The 25,253-nt window shown below is 42.7% G+C and overlaps 1 protein-coding gene across 1 annotated transcript in view; it reads left to right on the plus strand.

The window, feature by feature from the left end:
* The window catches only part of SI (sucrase-isomaltase), a 144,635-nt gene extending 133,903 nt beyond the window's left edge, over positions 1–10,732 (plus strand). The window contains exons 68-71 of the mRNA XM_038417278.2: positions 335–423; positions 1,299–1,348; positions 3,870–4,043; positions 10,078–10,732. Coding sequence (XP_038273206.1) covers positions 335–423; positions 1,299–1,348; positions 3,870–4,043; positions 10,078–10,155 — 391 coding nt within the window. The 3' untranslated portion in view covers positions 10,156–10,732. The remainder of the gene's footprint in view (positions 1–334; positions 424–1,298; positions 1,349–3,869; positions 4,044–10,077) is intronic.
* Positions 10,733–25,253: the final 14,521 nt, after the last annotated feature.

Genomic DNA, 25,253 nt, shown 5'->3' on the forward strand with positions numbered 1-25,253 from the left:
CCATGATCCCACATCCCTTGAGTGAATAATGCTGATATTCATGAGTAGCCCATTGACTTTACTCACATGTATAAGATGACTCAGATGAGCAGGAATTGACAAGAATTAGTCCTAAATAAGAATAATATTGCTATTTCTTTTTAAGTACACAATCCATGCTCAGTCCGATGATGTAATGGAAAAGTATATTAATACTGAGAATCACGTGCATATATTTGTGAGTGTGTGTCAGGGAATCCAGAAGTCAACTTCCAGTTGTTACAATATGTATAGCTGTGACTCCAATGAAAGGAGGAAAATTAATGTGCTTTCTGGCTTCCTTTTTATTTTGTAGCCGACAAAACTTTATGGGACTTACTGTTGCTTTGGATGATAACAAGGTCGCTCAAGGTCAGCTTTACTGGGATGATGGAGTAAGCATTGGTAAGTGTGATCACTTTTGGTATAATATCAAAGATGGGCTCCACTCCTGCAAGTGACAGCATACAGGTGAAACAGGATCAGGAGCAAACTGATTTAAACAGTTAAAATTTTTTAAACTAAGATGTTTGACATATTAGGGGCCATCTCCTCAGAGGTGTCGGAAGATGGGAGTATAGGTGGCTTTCTGCTCCTTCCTTCCAGAGGCTGATTTGTGGATGTTCCTAACGTTCACCAGTTGGAACAGCCTCCAGGCTATTTGCTGGCCCCAAATGGTCAGAGAACAGTGTGCTCCAGACACATTTCCTTTCTACTCTTTGCATTACCCAGAGTACCAACTATTCATGGATGGGGGTGCAGGGCCAGGAGTATGTTGCTTAGATTTGGTATATAAACCTATGGCTAGTTTGTACCCAGCCCTGCAGAGATGCCTAAGGCAGGTGAGTGCAAGGAGCTATTCACCCACCTCTGAGTTATTTCCTAGATTTGTACATTACCATGAGGGTTCTTTAATTTAATTTGAAATAATTAATTGCCAAAAATCCCTAAGGGCAGTTAGATGTAATTATTTCCTTATTTAAAAATCTACAAACAAGTTTATTTTGAAAATTTGTGCAGAATTCTAGGTCTGTCCGCTGAAATACTATAGTTCAAACTTGGAACAAATTTGTACACTAATTTAACTGTGTTATTTATAGAAATATGAGAACAGTGACAGGTGTTATGTGATCATTTGATTGTAATGTTTAAACTGAAAACGAGAAACAAAAATTTGGGAAAGGTATTGGTTTTGTAAAAGTTTAGCTGCATTAATGTTGTTTTACCTTTTTTGGTAGTAGAATAGATTTTATTCTACTGATTTTTTTCTTCTTTTATAGACACATATGAAAATGGTAATTATTTCTTTGCAACATTTGCCGCAAACCAGGTATGTATTTATATATATTTTGTCATTTTTAAGTTCTTTTTTTACCTCCCAATGAAAATTTTTCAAGACTCAATAGTTTTATTTAAAATTATATCTACAATCATTCTTTTTTCCCCATTCAACTGTTTCCCATTGTATCCATACCATTCATTGCAACATTCCTGCATGTTAATTATATCATAGAAATGTAGGGCTGGAAGGGACTTCGAGAGGTCATCCAGTCTAGCCTCCCATGATGAGGCAGGACCAAATATACCTAAACCATCCCTGACAGGTGTTTGTCTAACCTGTTCTTAAAAATTTCCACAAATGGGGATTCCACAACCTCCTTAGGAAGCCTATTCCAGTACTTATATTAGAATTATTTTCCTAATATCTACCTAACCTCTCTCTTGCTGCAGATTAAGCTCATTACTTCTTGTCCTACTTTCAGTGGACATGGAGAACAATTGATCACTGTCCTCTTTATAAGAGTCTTTAACATATTTGAAGACTGTATCAGGCTCCCCCTCTACCACTTTTTCTCAAGATTAAATAAGCAAGGTTTTTTTAACCTTTCTTCACAGGTCAGGTTTTCTAAACCTTTTATCATTTTTGCTGCTCTCCTCTGGACACCCTCCAATTTGTCCACTTCTTAAAATATGGCACCCAGAAAACGTACACAGCTGAGGCCTCACCAGTGCTAAGTGGAGCGGTACAATCACCTTATGGGTTTTACAAATAACACGTCACAGAATGATTTAGGCTTTTTGTAACTACATCATATTGTTGGTTCATACTCAACTTTGTGATCCACTGTTACCCCCTGATTGTTTTCAGCAGTACTACTGCCTAGCTAGTTATTCCCCATTTTATATTTGAATGATTGTTTTTCCCCCCTTCCTAAGTATAGTACTTTGCAATTGTCTTCATTGAGTTTTATCCTGTTGAATTCAGACCAACTATTCAATTTGTCAAGGTTGCCTTGAATCCTAATCCTGTCATCAAAAATACTTTCAACCCCTACAAGACTGGTGTCATCTGCAAATTTCATAAGCATACTCGCCACTTATCCATGTCATTAATGAAAATGGTGAATAGCACTGGTCCTGTGCGGGAACCCACTAGATACATTCTCCCAGTTCAACAGCAAACCATTGATGACTACTCTTTGAATATGGTCTTTCAACAAGTTTTGCACCCACATTAGTGTTTCAGGTAGACCGTATTTCCCTTGCTTAAGAGACTGTCATGGGGGACTGTGTCAAAAGCCTTATTAAAATCAAGCTATATTACTTCTGCTGCTTGTCTCCATCCACAAGGCCAGCAATTCCATCAAAAATGAAATTGGGTTGGTTTGGTATGATTTGTTCTTGACAGGTATTGAAGTTAGGCTGACTAGTCTATAACTCTCCATGTGCTCCTTGTTCCCTTTTTAAAAGATAGATACTACTTTTTTCCTTCTTCTGTGCTCTGGGACTGCACCCATCTTACATGAGCTCTCAAAGATATTTGCTAAGGGTTCCAAGATTGCTTCAGTTAGTTTCTTAAGTACCCTGCTGTGAATTTTGTTGGGCCTTGGTGACTTGAATACATCAATTGTCTTGTGATCTGTGCTGGGAAGTTTGGATTAGAACATTCAGAAAGAGCAGCTCAGTCCTGGGAGGAACTGTCCTGTTAGGAAACAAATATTTTATGTTCCATTTGTTCAAACATGATGAAGCCTAGGTGTGATAAGATAAATGTTCCCTAACGCCCAATCAGGCTTCCGCTGGAGTAGTCTTATGAGACTGGGAGTGATCCCAATGAGAAACTTGCACAGTAGCTCCTGGTCTTGAAATTCAACAACTGAAGAATAAAGCTATCAAAGTCGGGTAAAGGAAAAAGAGAATTGCCAAGGATAATATCATGCTTGTCTCCTGTCTTATACTTCTTGGGATAATGAAAAAAACATCGGTAAGACGGTGAATGTGAAGTTTTTGTAAACTGTAGCAGAAACTATACTTGTTGTATGCCTGGAACAATGAACTAAAAAGGCTGCCTCTCCTATAAGGTATTTTTATCACCCAGGCACACAAAATGTTTTACATGCAATAAACTCACTTCATAAAACCAGTGAATAAAGGAAGACTGGAAGGCAACCATCTACTTTATTAAAGAACCTGGTGAAAAATTATCCAGATGGTAAGGAAAGAAAAGTGAGAAGAGGGTGGAATGGAGATGACTCTCATGGCTGAGATACTCAATTCCTTTTTGAATTCTGCCATTAGCCAAGAAAATAAGGAGAAATAAACATCTGTCAGCTTCTGTTTCTGCAGCTTAAATAAGAGTTTGTGCTACAGAGTACACGAGGGCCAAATCAGAAGTGAAATTAGAAGATCCTATTCTATTAGCAATGAAATTGCAGTAGGTGTGAATTTGTCCCATGGTCCCTGGATGCTTGGTTTAAATTGCTGTACATTACTCAATTTGGAAGATATGTGTTACTGTTTTGATATCACTACATTTGATTTTTCTCCTGAATTTTTGTCAATTTTTTCAGAGTACTGTTAATACGAGTGTGGTGCACAACAACTTCCTAACTAACACAAATCCATTGAAATTTGGCTATATGAACATCTGGGGAATAGGAAGCCAACAGATTACAAATATTACTGTCACTTATGATGGGCAGACACATGTGATTACTAATTTCACCAGTAGCCAAGGAAATCAGGTAGGTGAAAAATGTAAAGGTTTGGTTACAATAAATATTCTAAAGTCTATTAATCTGCTTGTTCTCAAGTACTTTTATAAAAAACCCTTTCTTTTTAGTCTATAATTCTCTGCGTATTCTCAATGTATGCATTTTAATGTATGTTCCAATAATGTAAAGTGCTGGATATAAACCCAAGACAAAAAGATAATTCATTTTAGATTGAAACTGCATTGTTAAATCTCCCTGTTATGCCTAGGCAGTGCAAATAAGCTCTTCCAGGCAGGGAGTGTCAGTTTCATTTTGGACACTCCTAAGCATAGTGTCAAAGCTTACATAATGAATTACATCTCAAAAAACCTACATTAAAAGAAAGTAAAGAAATGCTGGAATTAAGGCTGATCCCACAACCTTAATTCAACCCTCTTTTTATTTCCATTATGATACAGCCTTTAATTACAGAATCACATACTGGTTTTCTCCAGGACCCCTGCCTCATTCACTGGATGGTTAGTTATTCAATGTTTCTCTTTAATCCTTCATATTCAGTGTGAACCCTCAGGCCTATTTAATGCACACCACCCAAACTCTGCACTGAATGCAAGATTATCTATTTCCTCATGGCATTTCTGTGGTACTGTCACCATTTGTGGGCCCAGCATCACACATACATTTTGTGGTAGAGAGGGTTAGACTCCAGTTCTTCAGGGAGGGAGTTGCAGTGGTGAGTTCCCAACACGTCTCCAAATCTGGCCCCAGGTATCTCACGCTGGACATCCAAAAAATGGAGGAATTTAATGGCTCACTGAAAATGTTTGTTTAGGTGAAGACCAGTATCACACAGGAATTCAGTATCACACAGGAATTCAGCATGCGAGACAGGGATGGAATTGAGTTTTCCAGGATGACATGCAGCTACTTTAACCATGGAACCATCCTTTCCCTTCCTGCAGTCTCCTGCCTAAACACCTTCAAACTTCTGCAATTCTGCAACAAATGATGCAGAAAGTCTACAGACCACAGCCTCATTCACATATAACCCTGATTAATTCCAATAGTACTGTATATCTTGTGCACTGAATGAGGCAGAGTCCTGTGTGGGGAAAAATGTGTGATCATATACTCAGACTATATCATAATGCTTGTGTACAAGTGGTTGAATTAAAGCAGTCTTAATTCTGGCATTCCCTAACTTTTTAGTGCTGGACTTTGCAACCTGAAGGTTTTGGGGTAATATGGTTCTTTGGATATAATTTACTAATTTCAAGCAAGCAAACAAACAAATTGGAAAAACAGAAAATCCATTATGTAGAACTATATGGCCTATAATTTGGATCATCAGCGGGGCTAGGACATTTTGATCAACAGATTATTTGAGCTCATGGAGTATTTGTAGCAGTAATAGGCTCTTGTCCTCTTTTGTCAATGAGTCACTAAGGAGGGGGTGATACATACGCTTTGCCAGTGGATTTCACAGATAGCTGATAGCAAAGAAATGTAGAGACTCAAGAATCCTGGGTTCAAATCCAGGTTCTGTAGGGGAGTGTGTTTTAGTGGTTATAAAGTCTGCTGCCTCTGTACACATAGTCTCTCTACTTCTATTCACCCCAACCGTGGACTCTATCTCCATCTCCTATCGACTTCCCCATCCTGGTTCCCGATTCCCTGCATCCCCACCTACTGTTTCTGCCTCTCTCCTCAGTCTGTCTCCCCTCCTTTCTGGCTCCTGCCGCTCTGGTCCTATCCACCCCCTTCTTCCCCCCCAGCTCCTACAGAGGATCAAATATTAAAACACACATTCAGGGTTGGTAACTACCCCTCTTTTGGATTTATTTGTGTTCAAATGACATCCTTGATTTAAGGCCCTGATTCAGGAAAGCACTTTAATTTTTTGTAAGCATGTTTTTAATTTTTAACGCCTGCATTAGTGTTTTCCTTAAGTAGGGACTAAATAAATCAAAGCTATTTGTTTTTCCTTTATAAAAAATACTTTTCCTCTTATTAGAAATTAATAAAAAGAAAGTAGAATTCCAGGCATTGTAGATTCATTACCCTTAGATTAATTTGTCTAGATCTAGTATTCACCAATCCATTTTCTGTGCAGTGACTGTTAGGCAGCATGCTTTGTTGTTTACTTATACCAAGCTGCTCTTGCTTCTTCTACAAGTTTTCATTTGATTCCTTTAATCTAATACCTCTCACAACTGAGCTAAGCTCTCTTTCAGCTCCTTCTTTTCTCATTTTCACTGACAGCCTTTGCTGCCTTCTGTTCATCCTATGCTGTTATCAGTCATGAGAAAATGCTTTTAAGGGTTCTACCCTTTCCATCTCTTGAACTACCTTTAGAAAACGAAACATTTTCATGCCATCTCTATACACTGTAATTTAAAACGGATCTAATCTTTCCTGCCCTCCACTTTTTTTATAACTAGAGACATTTTCAAATGAAAATTGAGATATCCTATCCTTTAGGGATAACCTAATCTCTCTCACTCTCTTCGCATATAACATTTCAAGCAATAAATAAAGTTCTTATGACTTTGAGAACTTACCCACAGTGCAGAGGCAGTTTCCAAGAGTTTTAATTAAAGCTAAGCATTTATTTAGGTTACAGTGTCCTATTTTCAACTTGAATAGATTCATTCCTTTTCTTGTATTTAATCTTTGATCATCTACCTACCTTTGAACTTGGATGACTATCCTTTCCTTGTCCCATTTCTGCTGTCACTCTTGCATAACGTTAACCGTATAGAATTCCACACAGGTAGGGCAACCTTTTTCAAACAGGGCTGTTTTTACTTGCTGTGTTATTAAATATAGCCAGTGGTACAGGAGCCTGGAATACCCTGGTGCACTAAATGTATAAATTTTGTAATTAAAATACCTTCAGGAGAAAGAGATACAACTTCTGAACCTAACTCTGATCTTCCAAACTGCTTATTACAATTAGACTGCTATTGCATACCTAGTTTTCTATCTAAAATTAATATTAAGCCATAACTAATACTGTTTGCAATGTTGTCGTAGCTGAGTTGGTTCCAGGATATTAAAGAGAGAGAAGGTGGGTGAGGTAATATCTTTTAATGGAACAATTTCCATTCGTGAAAAAGACAAGCTTTCAAGCAACAAAGAGCTCTTCTTCAGGTCAAGAGAAGAGCTCTGTATAACCTGAAAGCTTGTTTCTTTCACTCATAGAGGTTGCTTCAGTAAAAAATATTCTTCTTCGAGTGCTTGTTCATGTCCATTCCACATTAGGTGTGCGCACACCACGTGCACAAGCACTGGAAACTTTTTTCGTTAGCGGCTCCCATCAGGCCGGTCTGACCCCCTCCAGTTCCTTGTTACCTTCCGTGGCAGAGTTGGAAAAATCTCTCTAGCTGTTATCAGTTCATTAACATACCTATTGTGGACACTTAAGTCCATTAGGTGCTTGGAGGCTTCCAGCACCAGTCCTGGGCCACAGGGCTTCAAGGCTTGCGCCACGTGCCACAAACCTATGCCGGTTTGTGATCCCCAGGACTCGTGTCTACGTTGCCTGGGGGACGGACATCAAACTGAACGGTGTAGGATTTGCAAGGCATTTAAGCCAAGAACAAGGAAAGAGAGAGACTTTCATCTAAAGCAGCTGTTGATTGAGGCTGCATTGCAGCCGCCAGGCCCAGAGCGCCCGACGCTGGCTCAGGCTTCCTCAGTGCATAGTGGCCCAGAGCCGTCGAGAGACCTGACAGTGGCTAAGCATTGTAAACTGTCAGCCCCAGAGCGCCAGGCTGGGCCCCCAGCGCAGCCAAAAGGAAGGCGCAGTCATTCCCCACACAGGAGGCTGGCGCCTCCCAAGGCCCCCAGCACCAATAAGAGCGGGAAGGCCGTGGTATCGGCGCTGACACTGGCGGTCCTGGCAGCACAAGCCCCACCGAGCCCAGACCTAAGTGAGCTCAGTGCAGACGATGGGCTCGAGGGCATAATGGATCAGCCTTCTACATCTGGCACCTTTGAGGCTGCAAAGGACCTCATCGAGCTGTCGGCGGCGAGCCTCCTCCCATATGGGGAGAACCCTCCAGCATCCATGCCTGGGGTGCCATCGAGGGGTAAGCTGGGAATGGTGTGCCGCTCGAAGACACCGTCCCGGCACCGCTCCTGGAGTTGGTCCCGGTCAAGCTTCGACTCTGCAGACTCACAGTTGCCAGCGGCCCAGAAGGAGGTTGCAGCATGGCAGTGTGTCAGCACAAGGAAGCACTGGAAAGGGCACGCCACTCTCTGGCACCACCCAGAGACTGGCACCGGGAGGAGTGGAGACAGCCCTCGCCAGATGGTCCTGGTCCAGGGAACACCGGTCCCAATCCTGGTCTGGGGATACCGGTACCGCTCCCACTCCTGCTCAACCAGGAGCCACTCATTCTCCTGCCGACACAGATCAATGGCACCGCCATGGCCTTCATGATTGCCGTTGCCACAGTCCGGCACCGACTCTGGCCACTATAGCTACCAGCACCGGACCCCGGACAGCAGGGACCCTCAGGTGGGCTGGCAACTCCAATGGGGGCCGCCAGGCCATTGGCTCCTCTGGACCCCCTTGGCCTATCAGGAGTGCCAAGGGGCCCCGTCCAGGGCAAGTTACTCGGTACAACGATCCCGGTCCGCCCACCAATGCCAGATGGTGCCGGAGGCTACAGTATCCAGGCCTCCAGCATCCCCCCAGGATAAATGGGAGAGACTGGGACCAAGTCCGGTGCTTTCCCATGGACTCCCGCCCCAGCCTGAGCCCGAGGCCCCTCCCACAGGAGAAGGGGAGCAGGAGGACCAACCGAAGGGGGTTGAGCAGCAGCTAACCTCCTTGTCTTCCACGGATGAGGCGGTGGCGGGTACAGTGGTGTCCGGCCCTCCACCAATAGACCATAGAGCCCACCAGGAATTGCTGCTCGGGTCGCCCAGAACTTGGGGTTGCAAGCCGAGGAGAGGGTTGAGCAGGAGGACCCCATAGTGGACATTTTGAGCACTTATTTGAGCTTATGCTCAAATAAAAGGGACTTAGACTCAATGTTGCAATGCCTGACATTTAGGCACCCTGCAGTGTTGTGGAATCTATAGTCCCAGATTAGGTACTCATGCTCCCTATACAATGCATGGGAAAAGTTAGGTGCTCTACAAATAAGGATCTACAAAAGCCAGCAAACTGAATGTAGAGCCACCTAAGCTAGCCCATAGGAAATGCTGAGGAGAAGGGTGAGCAATTAGGCTCGCTCTCCCCACAAAAAGGGAGCTAGGTATTAAAATCCAGGTTGGAGGGATGTGCCGCCCTCTGCTTTGGATTCTCAGCTCCGAACTCTCTCCTGGAATTAGCTGCCTTAGCCATTTCTCACCAAAAAGGAGGAGGAAATGGTGAATGCCCCCTGTACTTTTAGCCAGTGGTTGGGCACTCACCTAGGATGAGGGAGACTCAGGTTCAATTCTGTCGTCTGCTTTATATAGAGAAAGGAATTGAATTTTGGGTCTCCACCCCTTGCCAGGTGAGTGCCACAACCATTGGCCCATGGGGTGTTCTGGGATGGGTTTCTCCCAATCTCTCCTGTTGAAGTTATTCCACTGTGTGTAATAGAGTCACTGGGCCAGAGAAAGTGTGAGAATGAGGCACTCAGGTGAAACTTGGGAGACCAAGGTGCAAGTGAGCTAGGCAGGAAAATGCTTAGTTTAAGAATCTTGTTGGTACTTACACATGAGCTGGGAGCCAGGCATCTAGACTGAGGCATCTGTGCATATGTTCACTGACAGATTTTTAAATACTTAAGATACTTTACTATTGAAAAAGTAGGCACTGAGGGGAGTTTACCAGTGGAAATCTATGTGCATGGGGACTTCAGACTTAAGTGGCAGCTGAAGGGGTTTTTTGAAGAACTACAATTTAGATTTTGGTGCCTAAAGTGACAGTTTGGTCACTTAAATCCCTTTGTGGATCTAGCCCCAAGTCCCTAAGAATGACTGGGCTGAGCTCCCCTCAATTGTGATTTGTTATTATATACTTATACCCGTTTTCTTCCTTTGACCTCTTCTCTACTTTCAGGTGCTACAAATTGATTTTACTGAGAAAATATTCAGCATTGAAAAATTTACACAACTTACATGGACAACAAGCAATTAACCATCGGTGGGCAAGAGACAGTTTTAAAGCATCTCCAGAGGCATATTTTCATCAGCTGTTGTATTTTGTTCAGCTATACTAATAGCGAAAAAACAAAGAAATAAACAAAGTCTATTGTGCATAATACTGCACTAAGACATAATTTTGCGTGTGCCACTTAATTCTGACATGATTAGTACATATGTTCACTCAGCTTGCTCACATGGATAAGAGCTGATTTTGGAACATACATATCATATTAATGAAAACATATGTTAAGATTTCGCTGAGATCTTTTGCTGAGTAATAAAGACAGCTTAATTTTCGTAGGTTATTGAGGTGTCCCCTTTAACTAAAGCATTGCCTTGATTTGGACAGGCAAGCAAAGCACCTTCCCCATATTAATAATGTGGTTCAAACAAACCCCACATCAAAGCTGCTTCTATCACTGGTGTTGAACATTTTGAAGTACCAGAAGAACCACAGTTCCCATGGTATTTCTGCTCAGGAGATACCACGGGAGGAGACATGTAAGTGCCCAAACAAAGTGCCCAAACACTTTAAAACAAATGAAAAAACCAAGTCTGCAGCCATTAAAGAAAAACCTCAGAAATGTGAACCAAGTGGCTAATTCATCACTGCAAAAAAAGCTTTTACACTGAACTGGCTATCTCAAGCTAGCTGTCCTGCTGTAAAATCCTAATGGAGACAATGCTGTAGTTTTCAACTTGATGCAGTGAGTCAGCAGAGATCCTGGAATAATAGTTCTGAAAGGCGGGAACTGCTACATTCAGCTAAGCCACTTGCTGATAACTTTAAATGGTTTCATTCCGCACATAAAAAAGGAGAGGGAGGGTTTCAGAGCTGCATGGCTGTCTATGACAGGTTTCAGAGTAGCAGCCATGTTAGTCTGTATCCGAAAAAAGAGCAGGAGTACTTATGGAACCTTAGAGACTAACAAATTTATTTGAATCTATTTCCTTAAGTTAAAATATCCTCACAACTTCTTGTCAACTGTCTAAATGGGCCATCTTGATTATCATTACAAACGTTTTTTTCTCCTGGTGATAATAGCTCATCTTAACTAATTAGATTCTCACAGTTTGTATGGTAACTTCCAACATATCTCTGTGTGTGTGTGTGTGTGTGTGTGTGTGCACGCACGTATATATGTATAAATATATATATATATTTATGTGTATATATGTGTGTATATAATCTTACTATATGTTCTATTCTATGCATCCGATGAAGTAGGCTGTAGCCCATGAAAGCTTATGCTGTAATAAATTTGGCTGTCTATGAGCGACACTTCATTTTGATGCTATACATAGATGGCATTTGGCTGAGCTCCATTGCTTCATTGTTCCTCCCAACTCAGGAAGGAGCCAAGTCAAAGGAAATTAGCAGAGCCCATGGGCACATTCAAAGCTGCACAAGAAATCCAAAAGAGCTCAGAGCATTTTGGCAACTCAGATTGGTGGAGCTTAGTTTGTGCAGAGCTTAGAAGAGCACCTCTATCTTTTTTTCTTCTGTTCTCCCTCCCAATGAGGAGCCAAGAAGAAAGGGGGACAAAAAGTGTTTGTGGCAGTGGTGGAGGGGACTGGAAAGAGAGAGCACCTTTTTATAAGATTTCATCAATGTGAGGCATAAATATGAAAGAGGAACAGGCAATCATTGATTATTAAAGACCTTTTACAAAAAGATGATTATTAATAGCAGAGACAGTGCACTGTAACACTGAAGAAAAGAGAGAAAGAGTCTTTTTGAAGGCTAAATTCACACAAGAGACGTAATCATTGCAATGCCTAACTTTTAGAGGCCTTGCCAGCTACTGGAATTCATAACCCTGAGTCAGCTGTGCAAGCTCCCTATATAATGCACGGGAAGATTCACAAAATCCAGCCTAAGCCCGACCATAGGAAAAAGGGGTGTGAGCCCATCCCTCAGGGCATTAGGTGCTTATTGCCTTGTGGGCTCCACAGACTCCTAGAGTTAGTTGCTAAAGGCATCACTGCAGACAGCAGCCAGGGTAGGGGGAGAAAATAGCAGCAGCTGCTTCCCTTATAACCTTTACCACAGGGACGGGCAACTGTTGACATGCAGCCTGCCAGGGTAAGCACCCTGGCAGGCCGGGCTGGTTTATTTACCTGCCGCGTCTGCAGGTTCGGCTGATCGCAGTTCCCACTGGCTCACTGCTCCAGGCCAATGGGGGCTGTGGGAAGTGGCATGGACCAAGGGATGTGTTGGCCGCTACTTTCCCCAGCCCCCATTGGCCTGGAGAGGCGAACCACGGCCAGTGAGAGCTGCGATCGGTCAAAACTGCAGAGATGGCAGGAAACAAACCATCCCGGCCTGCCAGAGGTCTTACCCTCGTGGGCCATGTGACAAAGGTTGCCAATCTATGCTTTAGCACATGGTGTCAGAACACCTGTTGAATTCCCCACTCTGCCAGATCTGGAGCAGATATTTGAATGTGGGTGGCCTATCTTTCAGGTGAACCGTTGACCTAACTCATGGTTTCTATTTGTACAAGCTTGGTTCAGTGGCACCTGGACTAGCACAAAAGCTCCATAAAGATTTAAATAAATGGCCCTTGCCCCTTCCTCTGCTCTCTGGGAGACTCTGTCTTGGTTAGCAGGGGAATTAAGGAGGGGAAATAAAGTGCTCTCCTTTGTGAGGGCTTCCACGTGGCAAATGGGTGGGCAAGTGGCACTGAGGTAAGCCATTGGCCCCTCTTCATCTGGAGGAAGACATATAAACCACATCCTTCCAGCCTGAGCCTTCACCCTCCCCCTCCCTTCCCCCAAGCCCAAGTGAGTGTCCACTGCAGGTTCTTGGGGGGAAGAGGGGGTCAGTTCCCTGATAAACCTCAGGCTCAGATGTGGACATTGGGGAAGGCATTTTCTAAAAGGAAGTGGAGAATCGGGTGTGAGATCCTAATGTCTGGTATAGTGAAGTGACAATCCCATCTTTCACACCCCTTTAATTATCAGGCAAAAGGAGGGGTGAGGTAGGAGGTCCCAGCAATAGGATTGGACCAGTTGTGGAGGGGTGACTTGCACTGTACTGCCTTATACGGTATTGCCTAAAAGTTCTGCAATAAGTGAAGGTAATAAAGTTGTGACCTCTTTAAACCACTTTCCTTGCATCTTGTCTTTTTGCCTGCCTGTCAGGGAGAAAAGGAATATTTGGGCTAAACATCAAGAAAAGCTTCCTAACAGTAATATCTGCTAGACTGCGGAAAAGTTGCCCAAGAAACGTGGTAATGCTCTGGCCCATGGGAAATTTAAAACTAACCCCCAAAAAACACTAGAAAATACACAAGAAAGAAACGGCGTCCATTGATAGATGAACTATATGACCACCTGACTTGTATGATTCTATGCTATTGCTCCCAAGTAAAGACACATTAAGGAGGCTTTTCTTTCCTGCTAGGAATCAGACACCTCAAAATAAAAGCGAAACAAACATAAAAAGCTTGCATGGTGACTGCTTAATTGACATTTTCACTCTGGGCATTTCAAGTGCCTTTTTCTCTTCAACTCCTACTGGTACCGCAAACTCCCTTGTGGTAACGTAGGGGGAAGAAAAATGCCAATCAAATCCATTTGAGGTTCATCAACTTTTATCTACAGATTCAAAATATGATTGTCCTACTCACGAACAGCTGATGTAGTGTTGCAACACAAAGGAGCCAGATATAAATACAGCTATCCACTTGCTGATAGTTTTAACAGACACCATAGTTGGTACAATGGTAATATGACACTAATCTCTGACAGTTATCTAGCTTTAGGCAGTAAATATAGGGATTGATCAAACCATGCTTATTCAGCATGGCTTCACAAGGGTCTTACTTTGGTGGGCGAGTGGAATTCACAACCCCACGTTAGGTACCCAAGCTCCCTGTACAATGTGAAGGAAGACTTAGGCACCTAAAAAATGAAAGAGCGGTAAAGCTGATAGTAGCACTTATAAAGCTGAAGCTAGAAATTGTAGCAAATTGATATGGGAAGCAATGGGACACAAGGAGAAATCTATGGTCAACAGAGTAAAGGATAGTGGGGTCAAGGAGCGTAAGACTGAAGAGACTTGTGTGTCATGAAGGGTTCAGTGAGAGTGAGTATTAAAGCTCTGGGGCCATGGTATGCAAGTCTGGGGAGAGTGGGGGGGGGTCATGCAGGAGTCAAAGATGATAAGTATGGCTGCTGGCAGGGTCCCAGAGGTAGTCAATTAGGGTGTCTCTGGAGAAAGGGGGTCATGTAGGGTTAAGTGGGCCTGAGTAGCAAGGGCGGGGAGGGGAAGTCAAACGAAGGCATAGTGATCAACAGTTGTGATAATGAGGATCACACAGGAGTCACTGATTATAAGTTTGGTAGCAGTCAGCATCATGGGGGAGTGGGGTCATTTAGGAAATGGCTGGTAAAAGTAGGGTCATGCAAGAGACAGTGATGCTATCATGTCAGTGGGGGGTCACAAAGATCATGGAGAGCACAGCTGAGGGTCATGCGTTGGGGGGGAGTTAATGGGCCTGCATGTCAAGGCAGTGTGATCACGCGGGGTAACACTTGTGACAGTGAAGATCAGACAGTGGTCACTGATAATATATTTGGAGGCCAATGGTGTCATGGGGGGTTAGTAATGGAGTAGCTGGAGGAAACGCATTGATGCAGAAGTCAATGTGGCTGACAAGCAAGCCATTAGGGTCAAACGCAGTCATGGAGAGCAACAGTTTGAGGCTCACACAGGGAGGTTACATCAGATCCTGGCACTCAAGGCTGGGGGGTGGGGGAACAGGGGAGAGTTAATGAGGGCCAGTAGCAAGTATGGACTCAGACAAGGTCATGGATAGCAAGGCTGGGAAGTAGTGGGGGGTTCATGTGAGGTGGGGTGTCACTGATCCATTTGGAAGCAATCATGGTCACAGAGGGGTCATTTAGGGAATGGCTGGAGAAAGTGGGGTCATTCAAGGGACAACGAGGCTAAGTATCAAGTTGGTGGGGACAGGGAGGGCACACGGGGCATTAGAGATCAAGGCCAAATGTAGTGGCGGGGGTTGTCAATAAGGCTGAGTATCAAGGCAGTGTGGTCCATAAGGTGGCAGTGAGGGTCAGGCAGGGGGATCAATGATGCTACTTTTAGAGGCAGTCAGGGGGTCAGTAGGAGAATGCCCAAAGTGTGCGGGGGAGGGACGGGGTGAACAGGGTCACTGACGCTGAATATGTCAGTAGGGTCATGGTGAGCAAGGTTGATTGATGGTAGTGGGTGTCATGCACCGGGTCAGTGAGGACCAGGAAGTGGGGAGGGGCTGGGGAGGGTCACAGGAAGCAACACTTGTGGTATTCAGGACATTGGCAGGGTCACTGCTGAGATGTTTGTAGGCTGCCGGGGTCACAGTGGGGTCAATAAGGGAGTTTTTAGCGAAAGGAGGTTATGTTGGGATATGTCAAAGAGACTGAGTATCGGGTCAACGCAGTCACACAGCATCATGGAGTGCAAGGCTGAAGACAGCGGGTGTGCGCGCAATCATTCATTGGTCAATGGGCTTCAGTATCAAGGGGCGGGTGCGCAAATGAGGTCGCGGAGAGCAACAGCAGTGAGCGAGGGATCACACAGGGGGTCAGTGATGATAAGTTTGGAGGCTGTCAGGGTCACAGGAGTCAGTTAAGGAATTGCTGGAGGAAGCAACATCATGCAGGAGTCAAAGAGGCTGACTAGCAAGACAGTAGGGTCACATCGGGTCATAGAGCTCAAGGGAGTTAGTGAGGGCCAGTAGCAAGTAGTGGGGTCATATGTAGTATGACTGGAGGTGGTCATGCGGGGGGGGGTCACTGATAAGTTTGGAGGCTGTCAGGATCACAGAGGGGTCATTTAGGGAATGTCTGGAGAAAGTGAGGTCAGTAAGGGTCAGTCTTAGGGCACTGGGTCTCTCACAGGGATAAAGGCTGCAGATTGTCAGTGGGATCACATGGGGTCATGGCAAGCAAGGCTGAAGGCAGTAGGGGTCATGCATCAATATCTTTGAATTCTTTCAAATTAGTCAGACGATCTCTGCCATGTTCTTTGAAATCAAATTCATTAATTTCTTCTTTGACTGGGTTACTGATCTGGTGGATAGGAGAATGTGCTGGACATAATAAATCTGGATTTTAGCAAGGCTTTTGATGTAGTCCCACATGACATTCTGCTAAGTAAGCGGGAGAAATGAGGGACTGGCCAAACTACAATTAAATGGCTACATAATTGGTTAAACAACTGCAAACACAGTAACCATTAATGGAATGATGTCAGCTTGGAGGGAGGTCTCAAGTGGGGTGCCACAGGTCTGGGTTATTAATATCTTTATTAATGCCCTGGATGTGGGAATAGAGAACACAGTGATCAAATTTGCAAATGACACAAAGCTAGGGCGAGTTGACAACATTTTGACAGACACAGCTAAAATTCAAAGTTGAACTTGGAGAACCTGGCTATCACCAACAAAATGAAACTCAACAAAGACAAAGTCAGGTGCTGCACTTACGGGAGAAAAATCAAATGCACAGATATAGAATGGGAGATAACTGGCTTGGCAGCAACACTGCTGAGAAGGATCTGGGAGTTGTGGTTGATCACTGCCTCAACAGGAGTCAATAGTGTGATGCTGGTGCAAAAAATCAAATGCAATTTTAGGTTGCATTAACAGAAGCATAGGAGGCAAATCACGGGAGGTGCTAGTACTGTTCTACTTGGTGCTGGTTAGGCTTCTGCTCGAGTAGTAGTGTGTCTTATTTTGGTCACCAATGTACAGAAAGGCTGGAGAATAACTGGAAAGGATTCAGAAGTAAGTGGCAAAGATGATCAAAGGGATGGAATGAAAACCAAAGGAACAAAGGCTGAAGGATGGGTATGTTTAGTATGGAAAAGAGGCGATTAAGGGGGTACACGATAGCCGTTTTCAAATACTTGAAAGACTGCCATAAAAAAATGGAAAAAATTGTTCTCTCTCGCCGAAGAGGGCAGGAAAAAAGGCAATGGTTTCAAACTACAGCACAGCAAATTTAGATTAAATCTCAGGAAAAACTTTCTAACGGTAAGAACAGTAGGACAACGGAACAGACTGCCTTGGGAGGTTGTGGTAGCGCCTTCACTGGAGATTTTCAAAAGGAGGCTGGATAGTCATTTTTCTTGGATGGTTTAGAAACAACAAATCTCTTGGCAGGGTATTAGACTCGATGAATCTTTTGGCCACTCCCAACCCTATGATTGTATGATTCTAGCCAGCAGTGAGGCTCCATATTCACCTGTTTTCACTCCATGCATCTGAAGAAGTGGGGTTTTTACCCATGAAAGCTTATGCCCAAATAAATCTGTTAGTCTGTATCCACAAAAACAATGAGGAGTCCAGTGGCACCTTAAACACTAACACGGCTACCCCTCTGATACTGAGTACTCAGTTACTCAATCTGATATCTCTCTGCTTTCCAGATCTTTTTCACTAACAATACTGCCCTTTGCTTCGTCACGCACTTTGAATCTGCACCGCTGCTTTATCTGCAGATTGCACACTGGAGAAGAACTGTGCTAGTCTCTGCAGCTAGCAAAATCAGGAAGTAGTTTCTCAGTAGAAATCATGTGTAAATCACATTGACACATGGCTTCAGTACCCACCCAAAGGAAATGTGGTAGTTTTGAATTGTTTTCAATTTGAAATATTGATTTCATTGAAACTAAAACTTGAGATAACATTTAAGAAAGTTAATAAAGAAGCAAACACACACTGATTAGAAATATTGACAGAAACCCCAGCAGAGAAAATTTATCAATTTTCGTGGCTCTAATTTTAAGCTGTAGAAATACATCTGATTTTCATAGGTTTAATAAAAATCTGTGAGTATTTTCATAGAGGAAAATTTTGTATTAATTTTTAGTGGCTGATTTTCTTATCTCAGAATAAACCAGGAATTACGCTACTGAAGTCAATAAAATTACACTGATGTAAAACCATCATAAAAAAAACTCGGGCTGCCTAGTTCCTTCCTTGCTGAGAAGTATCTTAACTTTGGCCAAGAATTGGCATGAGCACATCTACTGATTAAACTATAAATACACAAAAATTATATCAACCAAAAGGGAGGCATTTTGTGTGTGTGTATGTGTATATATATATATATATATGTGCCCCATATATGTAAATTCTTTCCTTCTGTAACCAGGAAGAAAAAGAAGAGATGTAACCATTTTTCTACTGTGGTGAAAGTGTATGGAGGAATTACCCTTTGCAGACAATATATTTCAACCAACTTTACAGAAAGCTCTTTGACTGCTTGGATTGTGGGTGGATTCATATCATTCTATCTGTGTATTTAAAACAGTTATGATGGACATACTCAGCAAAGGAAATAGTTTTCTTCTGCTGTATATTTATAAACCATAAATGTGGCCTTCATGGGTCATACATATGTATGTAAAGGGCTAAATCATCCATACACTTCCATCACAGCATGAAAGTGTTTATATCTACCTTTTTCCCCATTCTCATTACTGAAGGGAAGATCTCACTTCCCTTTTGATCCATATATACAAATGATCTATATATAATCTTTACTCCAGCAACTAGAAAGAGGAAAAAAAATCAATCTGGTTACAAACATTTGTGTGCTTATGGTGAAAGAATATGGCTGTTTAGCTTGTTGAAGACTGTGGGTATCTATATTTACAGAGAAAGGTATATATACAAAAATACTATATATTCATATTCACATTCACATCTTCCCAAGCATCAGTCTGAGTTTACAAAAAATATATTTTCAGGGATAACTGAACTTTTTTTGGGTAAACTACCAAAGTTAACAATCTGTGTATTTGCAGAGTAAAGGCTCAAAATAGCATACCCTTAAAACTTTTGAGTGAGTTCCAACTGTTCTCAGGAAAAGATTACAAAAATATATAAAATGTAAAAATTAAAAAGTATTTTCAAAAGCCTTCTGAGGATCGCAAGTATTTTTTTAAAGTTGCTGTTATTTTCTCCAAAATCTTTTCCTGTCTCTCCTCCTCCTCCAAATTCCAATAACCCTCTGACCTTCAAAGTCAGAAGCTGCTTTGCAGTAATTTACCACGCTAATTTTAATTGAGAATAGCTTGGCTACATTATTTTGTTCCTCTTTCTCAACAGAGTGGACTCTAGCTAGAGAAAAATTTGTTATCCTCACAGGCACAGAAGTCCCAAGACTATAGTCAGACTAATTGTCAATGGCAAAATGTTAGAAGGAAACACAGCTCTGCACCCAGAAGTTCCAAAACTACTCAGGAAAGGGAATAATATAAAAAAGCTCCCTACCTTCTGAGTTCTCCAACTCTTATCTTTCATATCCCGCACAGAACAACTGACAAGAATTGCTACAGTCACATTGGAGGGGAGACAGAGGATATTTAGTTTAACTTTCAAACACAATTAAAGTTTTTAGTGCCATCCCAGAGTAAAATAAAAATCTCTAATATATTTTGATTTCTGTTACCCAGAAAAAGAGAATTTTGCATAAAACAAAGCTGGAGGGCAGGAGGACAGCAAATAAATTTTTAACTATTTTTAAAAAGAAAAAGTATTCCCCATTATAACAAAATAATTTCATCTACTCAACAGTCTTTTTTCAGTGTCAACTTTAGAAGTTTTCTAAAGCAATACTAAGGCATTGGCTTTAAATGTATACTAGATAATGAAAGAACAGCTTTTCAGAATATTTTCAGACACACACAAAAAATTACATAGCTGACATTTTGACAAATGATGTATCAGACAAGATCTGGTCATGGAAATAAAGATGCTGGAAAGAGTGACAGTTTCTCTTCAGCTAATTGTCAACATGGGAAACATACACATCAAAGGAAGTATGTTATGATATTGCTCTTGTGAATATAGTCTGTCAGAAAATGCAGACTGTTTATTAGTTAGAAATAAACATTCATTTTAATCTTCAGCATCATATGGGCACACATTTGAGAAGAAAATGGAATATAGCTTTAAATCCCAGCAGCAAGAAGTGCTTACAGAAACAATGAACACCCTTTTGAAGGACCTTTAGAGAGCAGGGATAGGATCTAAAAAGACAGCAATTTAAATATTTTTAGAGCATGGCAGCTTCCATATTTAACAGTTTAAACAGCATATATTACAGGCAAAAGGATTATGGAAACGTCTACACTATAAACTTTAGTTGACTTAAGTTAACATACAGCCACCACAGTAATTATGTTGGCTGCGCATGTCCACACTATGCTTCTTGTGTCAGTGGAATGAGTCCTCACTTGCAGCGCTTTCATCAGTGCAGAGAGCAGTGCACTATGGGTAGCTACCCCACAGTGCAACTCATTGCAGGGTGTTTTGGGAAGGGTTTGCAATGTCTCCTGGGAGCAAAACAGTCTCACAGAGTGCCCGGGAACATGGCCGGAACGTCCCATGATGCAGTCTTCTCCCTGCACTGATTTCATCTGCATCCCATAATATTTCAAAGCTGTTTTCAAAAGCCTAGCAAGCTCACACCACCACCATTTCTAGAGAAGCATGGATTTTACACAGCTCTGCACTACCATGGGGAGTGTTGCAAACACCATGTGCCTTATCCTGAAGTATTTCCAGAGCCATGAGAGGAGCCATTGTGTGGAACATAGCAATTTCCTACATTTGCGGCTCTGACTGTATGCGCCATCCTGCAGGATGGCATGGTAGCGATAGGGCACCGGCCCCTGACACTATGTGGAATGTATGTGGTGGAGGGGCAGGAGGGGATAGAGTGGTGCTGGAATGCAGCTCTGGACGGGCGTTTCATCAGAAAGTCAACCAGACACCTCTGCATGTCTGTTTGGTCCTTCAGAATCACCATCTCCTGCTGTGTGTCATGCTCATTCTCCTGAGCTTTTCTCCTGCTGTTCATGTCCATTTTTTCGAAGACAGCAATCCTCCACGCCCTCTGCTCAGCGACCACTGTTCCAGAGGCATGATTTTTACAAACATGTCATTGTGCATTCTCTTTCTTCTCCTTGTTTGGCTCAGACTCTCCACTGATCTGGAGGGAGAGCTGAAGGCCACATTTTCAGCAGCAAAACATACAACGCACAGAGGCTATAGTGCAGACTTGCTATACTGAAATCACTCCCCTGAACCTATGCAAGGATAAAGCAGTACGTTTTCATTTCTGCCAGGGAGTCATTGAACCGGTTGGCTGTCCCAGCCATAGTGAGTACGGCCTGGGGGCAGGGAAGAGGTGAGCTGGCACAAGTTGTATGTGTGTGTGTGGGAGGGAGGGGGCGCACACAGGCACTAATGTTTGCGGTTCGGGCAATTAAACTGAATAATGGCACTGTTTCCCATAGGTGATTTTAGCTGACATCTCACTCCCTGAGGGTAACAGAGGCAGAAAGGGAACATCTGCTGCATGTGTCCGGCTACGGACTGAGTTTGTATGCTGTGTGCTACAATGATGCCTGCCGAATTAATACAGAAGTGGTGTGGGAAAGTGTCTTTCCACAGTGGAAGAAATAAGGCAGCCCTCCCCAGAAATCTTCTGCAATGGATTGCAGACTACCTCCAGGAAAGTTTCCTTGAAATCCCTGTGGAGGATTCACGGGACATCCCGGTGCACATAAACAATCTGTTTTGCAGGTCCCCCTCTGCCTAGCTGTGCCAGGCAATGAGAAGCTATTAACTACTGTACCTGCATTGGTTATTTCAATAAAAAAATAGCAATTGAGAATATGTGCCCCCATGATATGAATGCAAACTGCATATTTACCCGAGTTCCTTCCCTGGTATCACACTCGTCCAGGCTGGTGTGTTGTGACTTGCTATCCAGGACAAAGAATCCCCCATTTGTCTGTCTCCTATTCTCTTCTTCCTAGTTCAACACCTCAGTTTTGCCTGAGGTGGCCCGTGACTCCAACTTGTCCGAGGTATTCATCCCGCTCTTCGGGGTCATGGTTGGGATCTCTGCAGAGTATACCACGCAGCTCCTTGTTAAAGTGCCATGTCAGAGGCACTGCACCAGAGCAACTGCTTGCCTCCTTTGCCTTCTGGCATGCCTGATGCAGCTTCTTGGCTTTCACAGCTCCTTGCTGCATGTTCTTCTGGTAACACTTCTCCACCATGCCCGAGAAATCTGCTTGTAGATGTCCACATTTCTACAGCTGTGCCTGGACAGCATCTTCTCCCCACTGATCCAGGAGATCCACTACCTCCTGTGTACTTCAGGATTTGGAATGTGGAGCTGACATGTGCAGGTGAGCTCTGCATGCTGACCAAACAGGAAATGGAGATTCAAAAATTTGCAAGGGAGGGGCTTTTTCCTGTGCAGGTGGCTGCTGCGCAGGAGAGTTGAAAGTGGTAGCTCCTGGTGAAGAAGCATACAGGACAGTCTCGCCCCTTCTTATACTCAGTATCCACTACTGGTAACATGCCACAAAAAGAAGAAAACTGCTTTCACCGACGTAGTCACCTTGCACCTATAAGATCTATAGTGCAGGGGTTCTCAAGCTTTTTCTTTCTGAGCCCCCCCCCCCCCAACATGTTATAAAAACTCCATGGCCTACCTGTGCCACAACAACTGATCTTCTGAATATAAAAATCAGGGCTGGCGTTAGGGGGTAGCGAGCAGGCAATTGTCTGGACCCCCCCCCATGAAGCTACATTGCTTGGGCTTCAGCTTCAGCCCTGGGTGGCAGGGCTCAGGGGCCCAGGCTTCAGCCCCATACAGTGGAGCTTCGGCTTTCTATCCTGGGCCTCAGACAGTCTAACGCTGGCCCTGCTTGGCAGCCCCTACCCCCCCCGAAAAACCTGCTCATGGCCTCCCGGGGGCCCCGGACCCCTGGTTGAGAACCACAGCTATAGTGCATTAGTTGGCATCTCAGTGAGAGGGCCTTCCCCAGTTAGATTAAGTACATGCCCAATCTCTTCCCGCCTTGTTGACGTAGACCTGTCGCTGCGTAACACCAGGCTTCATTGAACCCGTGGGTGGGGGGTTGTGATCACAGTTTTCCTTTTCCTAGATAGGCTGCCCTCCCAGACTAACAGGCTCTAAATGCACGGAGCTATTTGGTAATTTAAAAGTACCAGCTATCCACCTTTAACCCCCCCACTTTTAATAAAAATGCCTCTGCCATGGGAAGGTAAGTAATGGGGAGTTTGGCTGTCAGAGGTTATCATAGATGCCAGCCTTTCACTGGTGTTGGGAGCTCATCCCCAACCCTACCCCGGCTATAACAGGTGTTGGGAGCTCGCATTCTAACATCATTATGTTTTGTAGCGCACAAAGTTCTCAGTACAGAGGGATGTTTGCACATTAAACCTTGTTTCCTGACTCTTGCGTTTTAATGTACCATTTTTGGCATCAGAGTAGCAGCCGTGTTAGTCTGTATTCGCAAAAAGAAAAGGAGTACTTGTGGCACCTTAGAGACTAACAAATTTGTTAGTCTCTAAGGTGCCACAAGTACTCCTTTTCATTTTTGGCATGTAATTTAGCTATAATTCATTGACAAAATATTTTCAAAGGGTCATGATCCTGACAAAACTCTCAGTAAATTCAGAGGGAGAAGGATGAAGACTAATATAAAATGTAGATGTGTTATAAATCTAAGTAGTGAAAAGTGTTTAAATTATATATTGTTTTCATTAATGTCGTCATCTGCATCATTGACATTTGGTATGTGTTTGTAACCAAGGGAACACTGTCTTCACTTATTAGAGCAAAAATGTTAAAAGGCAGACTTGGGTGAACAGCCAGCTGCAAACTTCCCAGGTATTGCCAACTCAGTGTTTAATCTCAAAACTCTTGATATTAATATTTTTACTAGAAGCCCCATCCTGTGGAATTAAGTGATATGTAAGCGTCTCACTTTCTTTAAAAGAAAAGTGGATGCAGAAAAAAAGTATAAAAATGTGACTCCCTAAAGGCTGAAAAACCTAGTATAATAAAAACACCCAACATCTATTATTTCTAAAAATCTCATGATTTTATGTGAATCTCATGATATTTTGGAGCTTGACTCATGATTTTTTTTTTGAAATGCTTAGAGATGACAATACTGCATAAGAGTGGGAGAGGAACTGATAGTTTGTTAACTGACTAGTTAATGGACAGTTGTTTTTCTCCTAACGAAGCACTCTTTTCAGGAATATTTGTAACATGGCCATAAAAACAAACAGTAATCTGCCTATGATGAAAATTTAACATGCCAAGTTTTTACAAGTAGATTTTTTTTTGTTTACAAGGTTAAAGACAAAATAGGTTGACAACCTTTAAACAAAACATGAGCAGCGAGAAGAGAAGGCTTTTACTGAGTTAAAAACATCTAACTTTTTACAAATTAGAATAACAAATTGCCTAAGCAACCTGTAATGGGTGTTACACAAAATGTGCCGACAAGCATTGCTTCCACACATTAGTTATCTGCATGTGCAAAGTAGTTTATACACAGAGGATGAGGGTTTGCAGGGATTTTATATGACTCCCTTATTGTCTGAATCTAAAAATTCTGGTTCTTTTGGTATTTAAAATATTGGTGAGATACTGTGGTTTACAGAGAAGCAATTAGGCAGGTATAAGAACTATTGTATAAAAAGGGTTTCAACTCAGGGTACATACATCATAACGAATCCAAACTAATACTGTGATGGATTTGGAGCTGTTCTGCAATAATGTCTAAATACTGTATGTTAGCTGAGGTATCAGGATGTTTACTCTCTGAATATGTGGAATATGACATGCTTCCAGGCCTGTATGCATCTCTGTACTTTTGTGGTATCTCTGAGTACACAACCACAGGTATCAGGCTTCGTACTTTACCTACCTGGGGTAGAATTTCAAATTTCTCCCACTCCTAGACCAGGCCCTGTGTATCAACAGTTTTAACCTGAGGTCTGATCTAGTTCAGGCACTTGCAATTCTTCTCTTCTGTAATCTGTGACCAGTGGTATATAATGACAAATTAGCTTTCATACAAAAAAAAGTATTTTCTATTTTAGCAGTAGGAACAAAGCTTTTATAGAATAAGGAATTTAAAACAACAGTCTCTACACACATGTCTATTTTATCTAAAGTCCTACCATCCTTAAGAGGGACCTAGGCAGGCAAGCCCCGTCTATGTCT

The sequence above is a fragment of the Dermochelys coriacea genome, chromosome 9 (assembly GCF_009764565.3).
Source record: "Dermochelys coriacea isolate rDerCor1 chromosome 9, rDerCor1.pri.v4, whole genome shotgun sequence".
Classification (NCBI taxonomy): Eukaryota; Metazoa; Chordata; order Testudines; family Dermochelyidae; genus Dermochelys; species Dermochelys coriacea.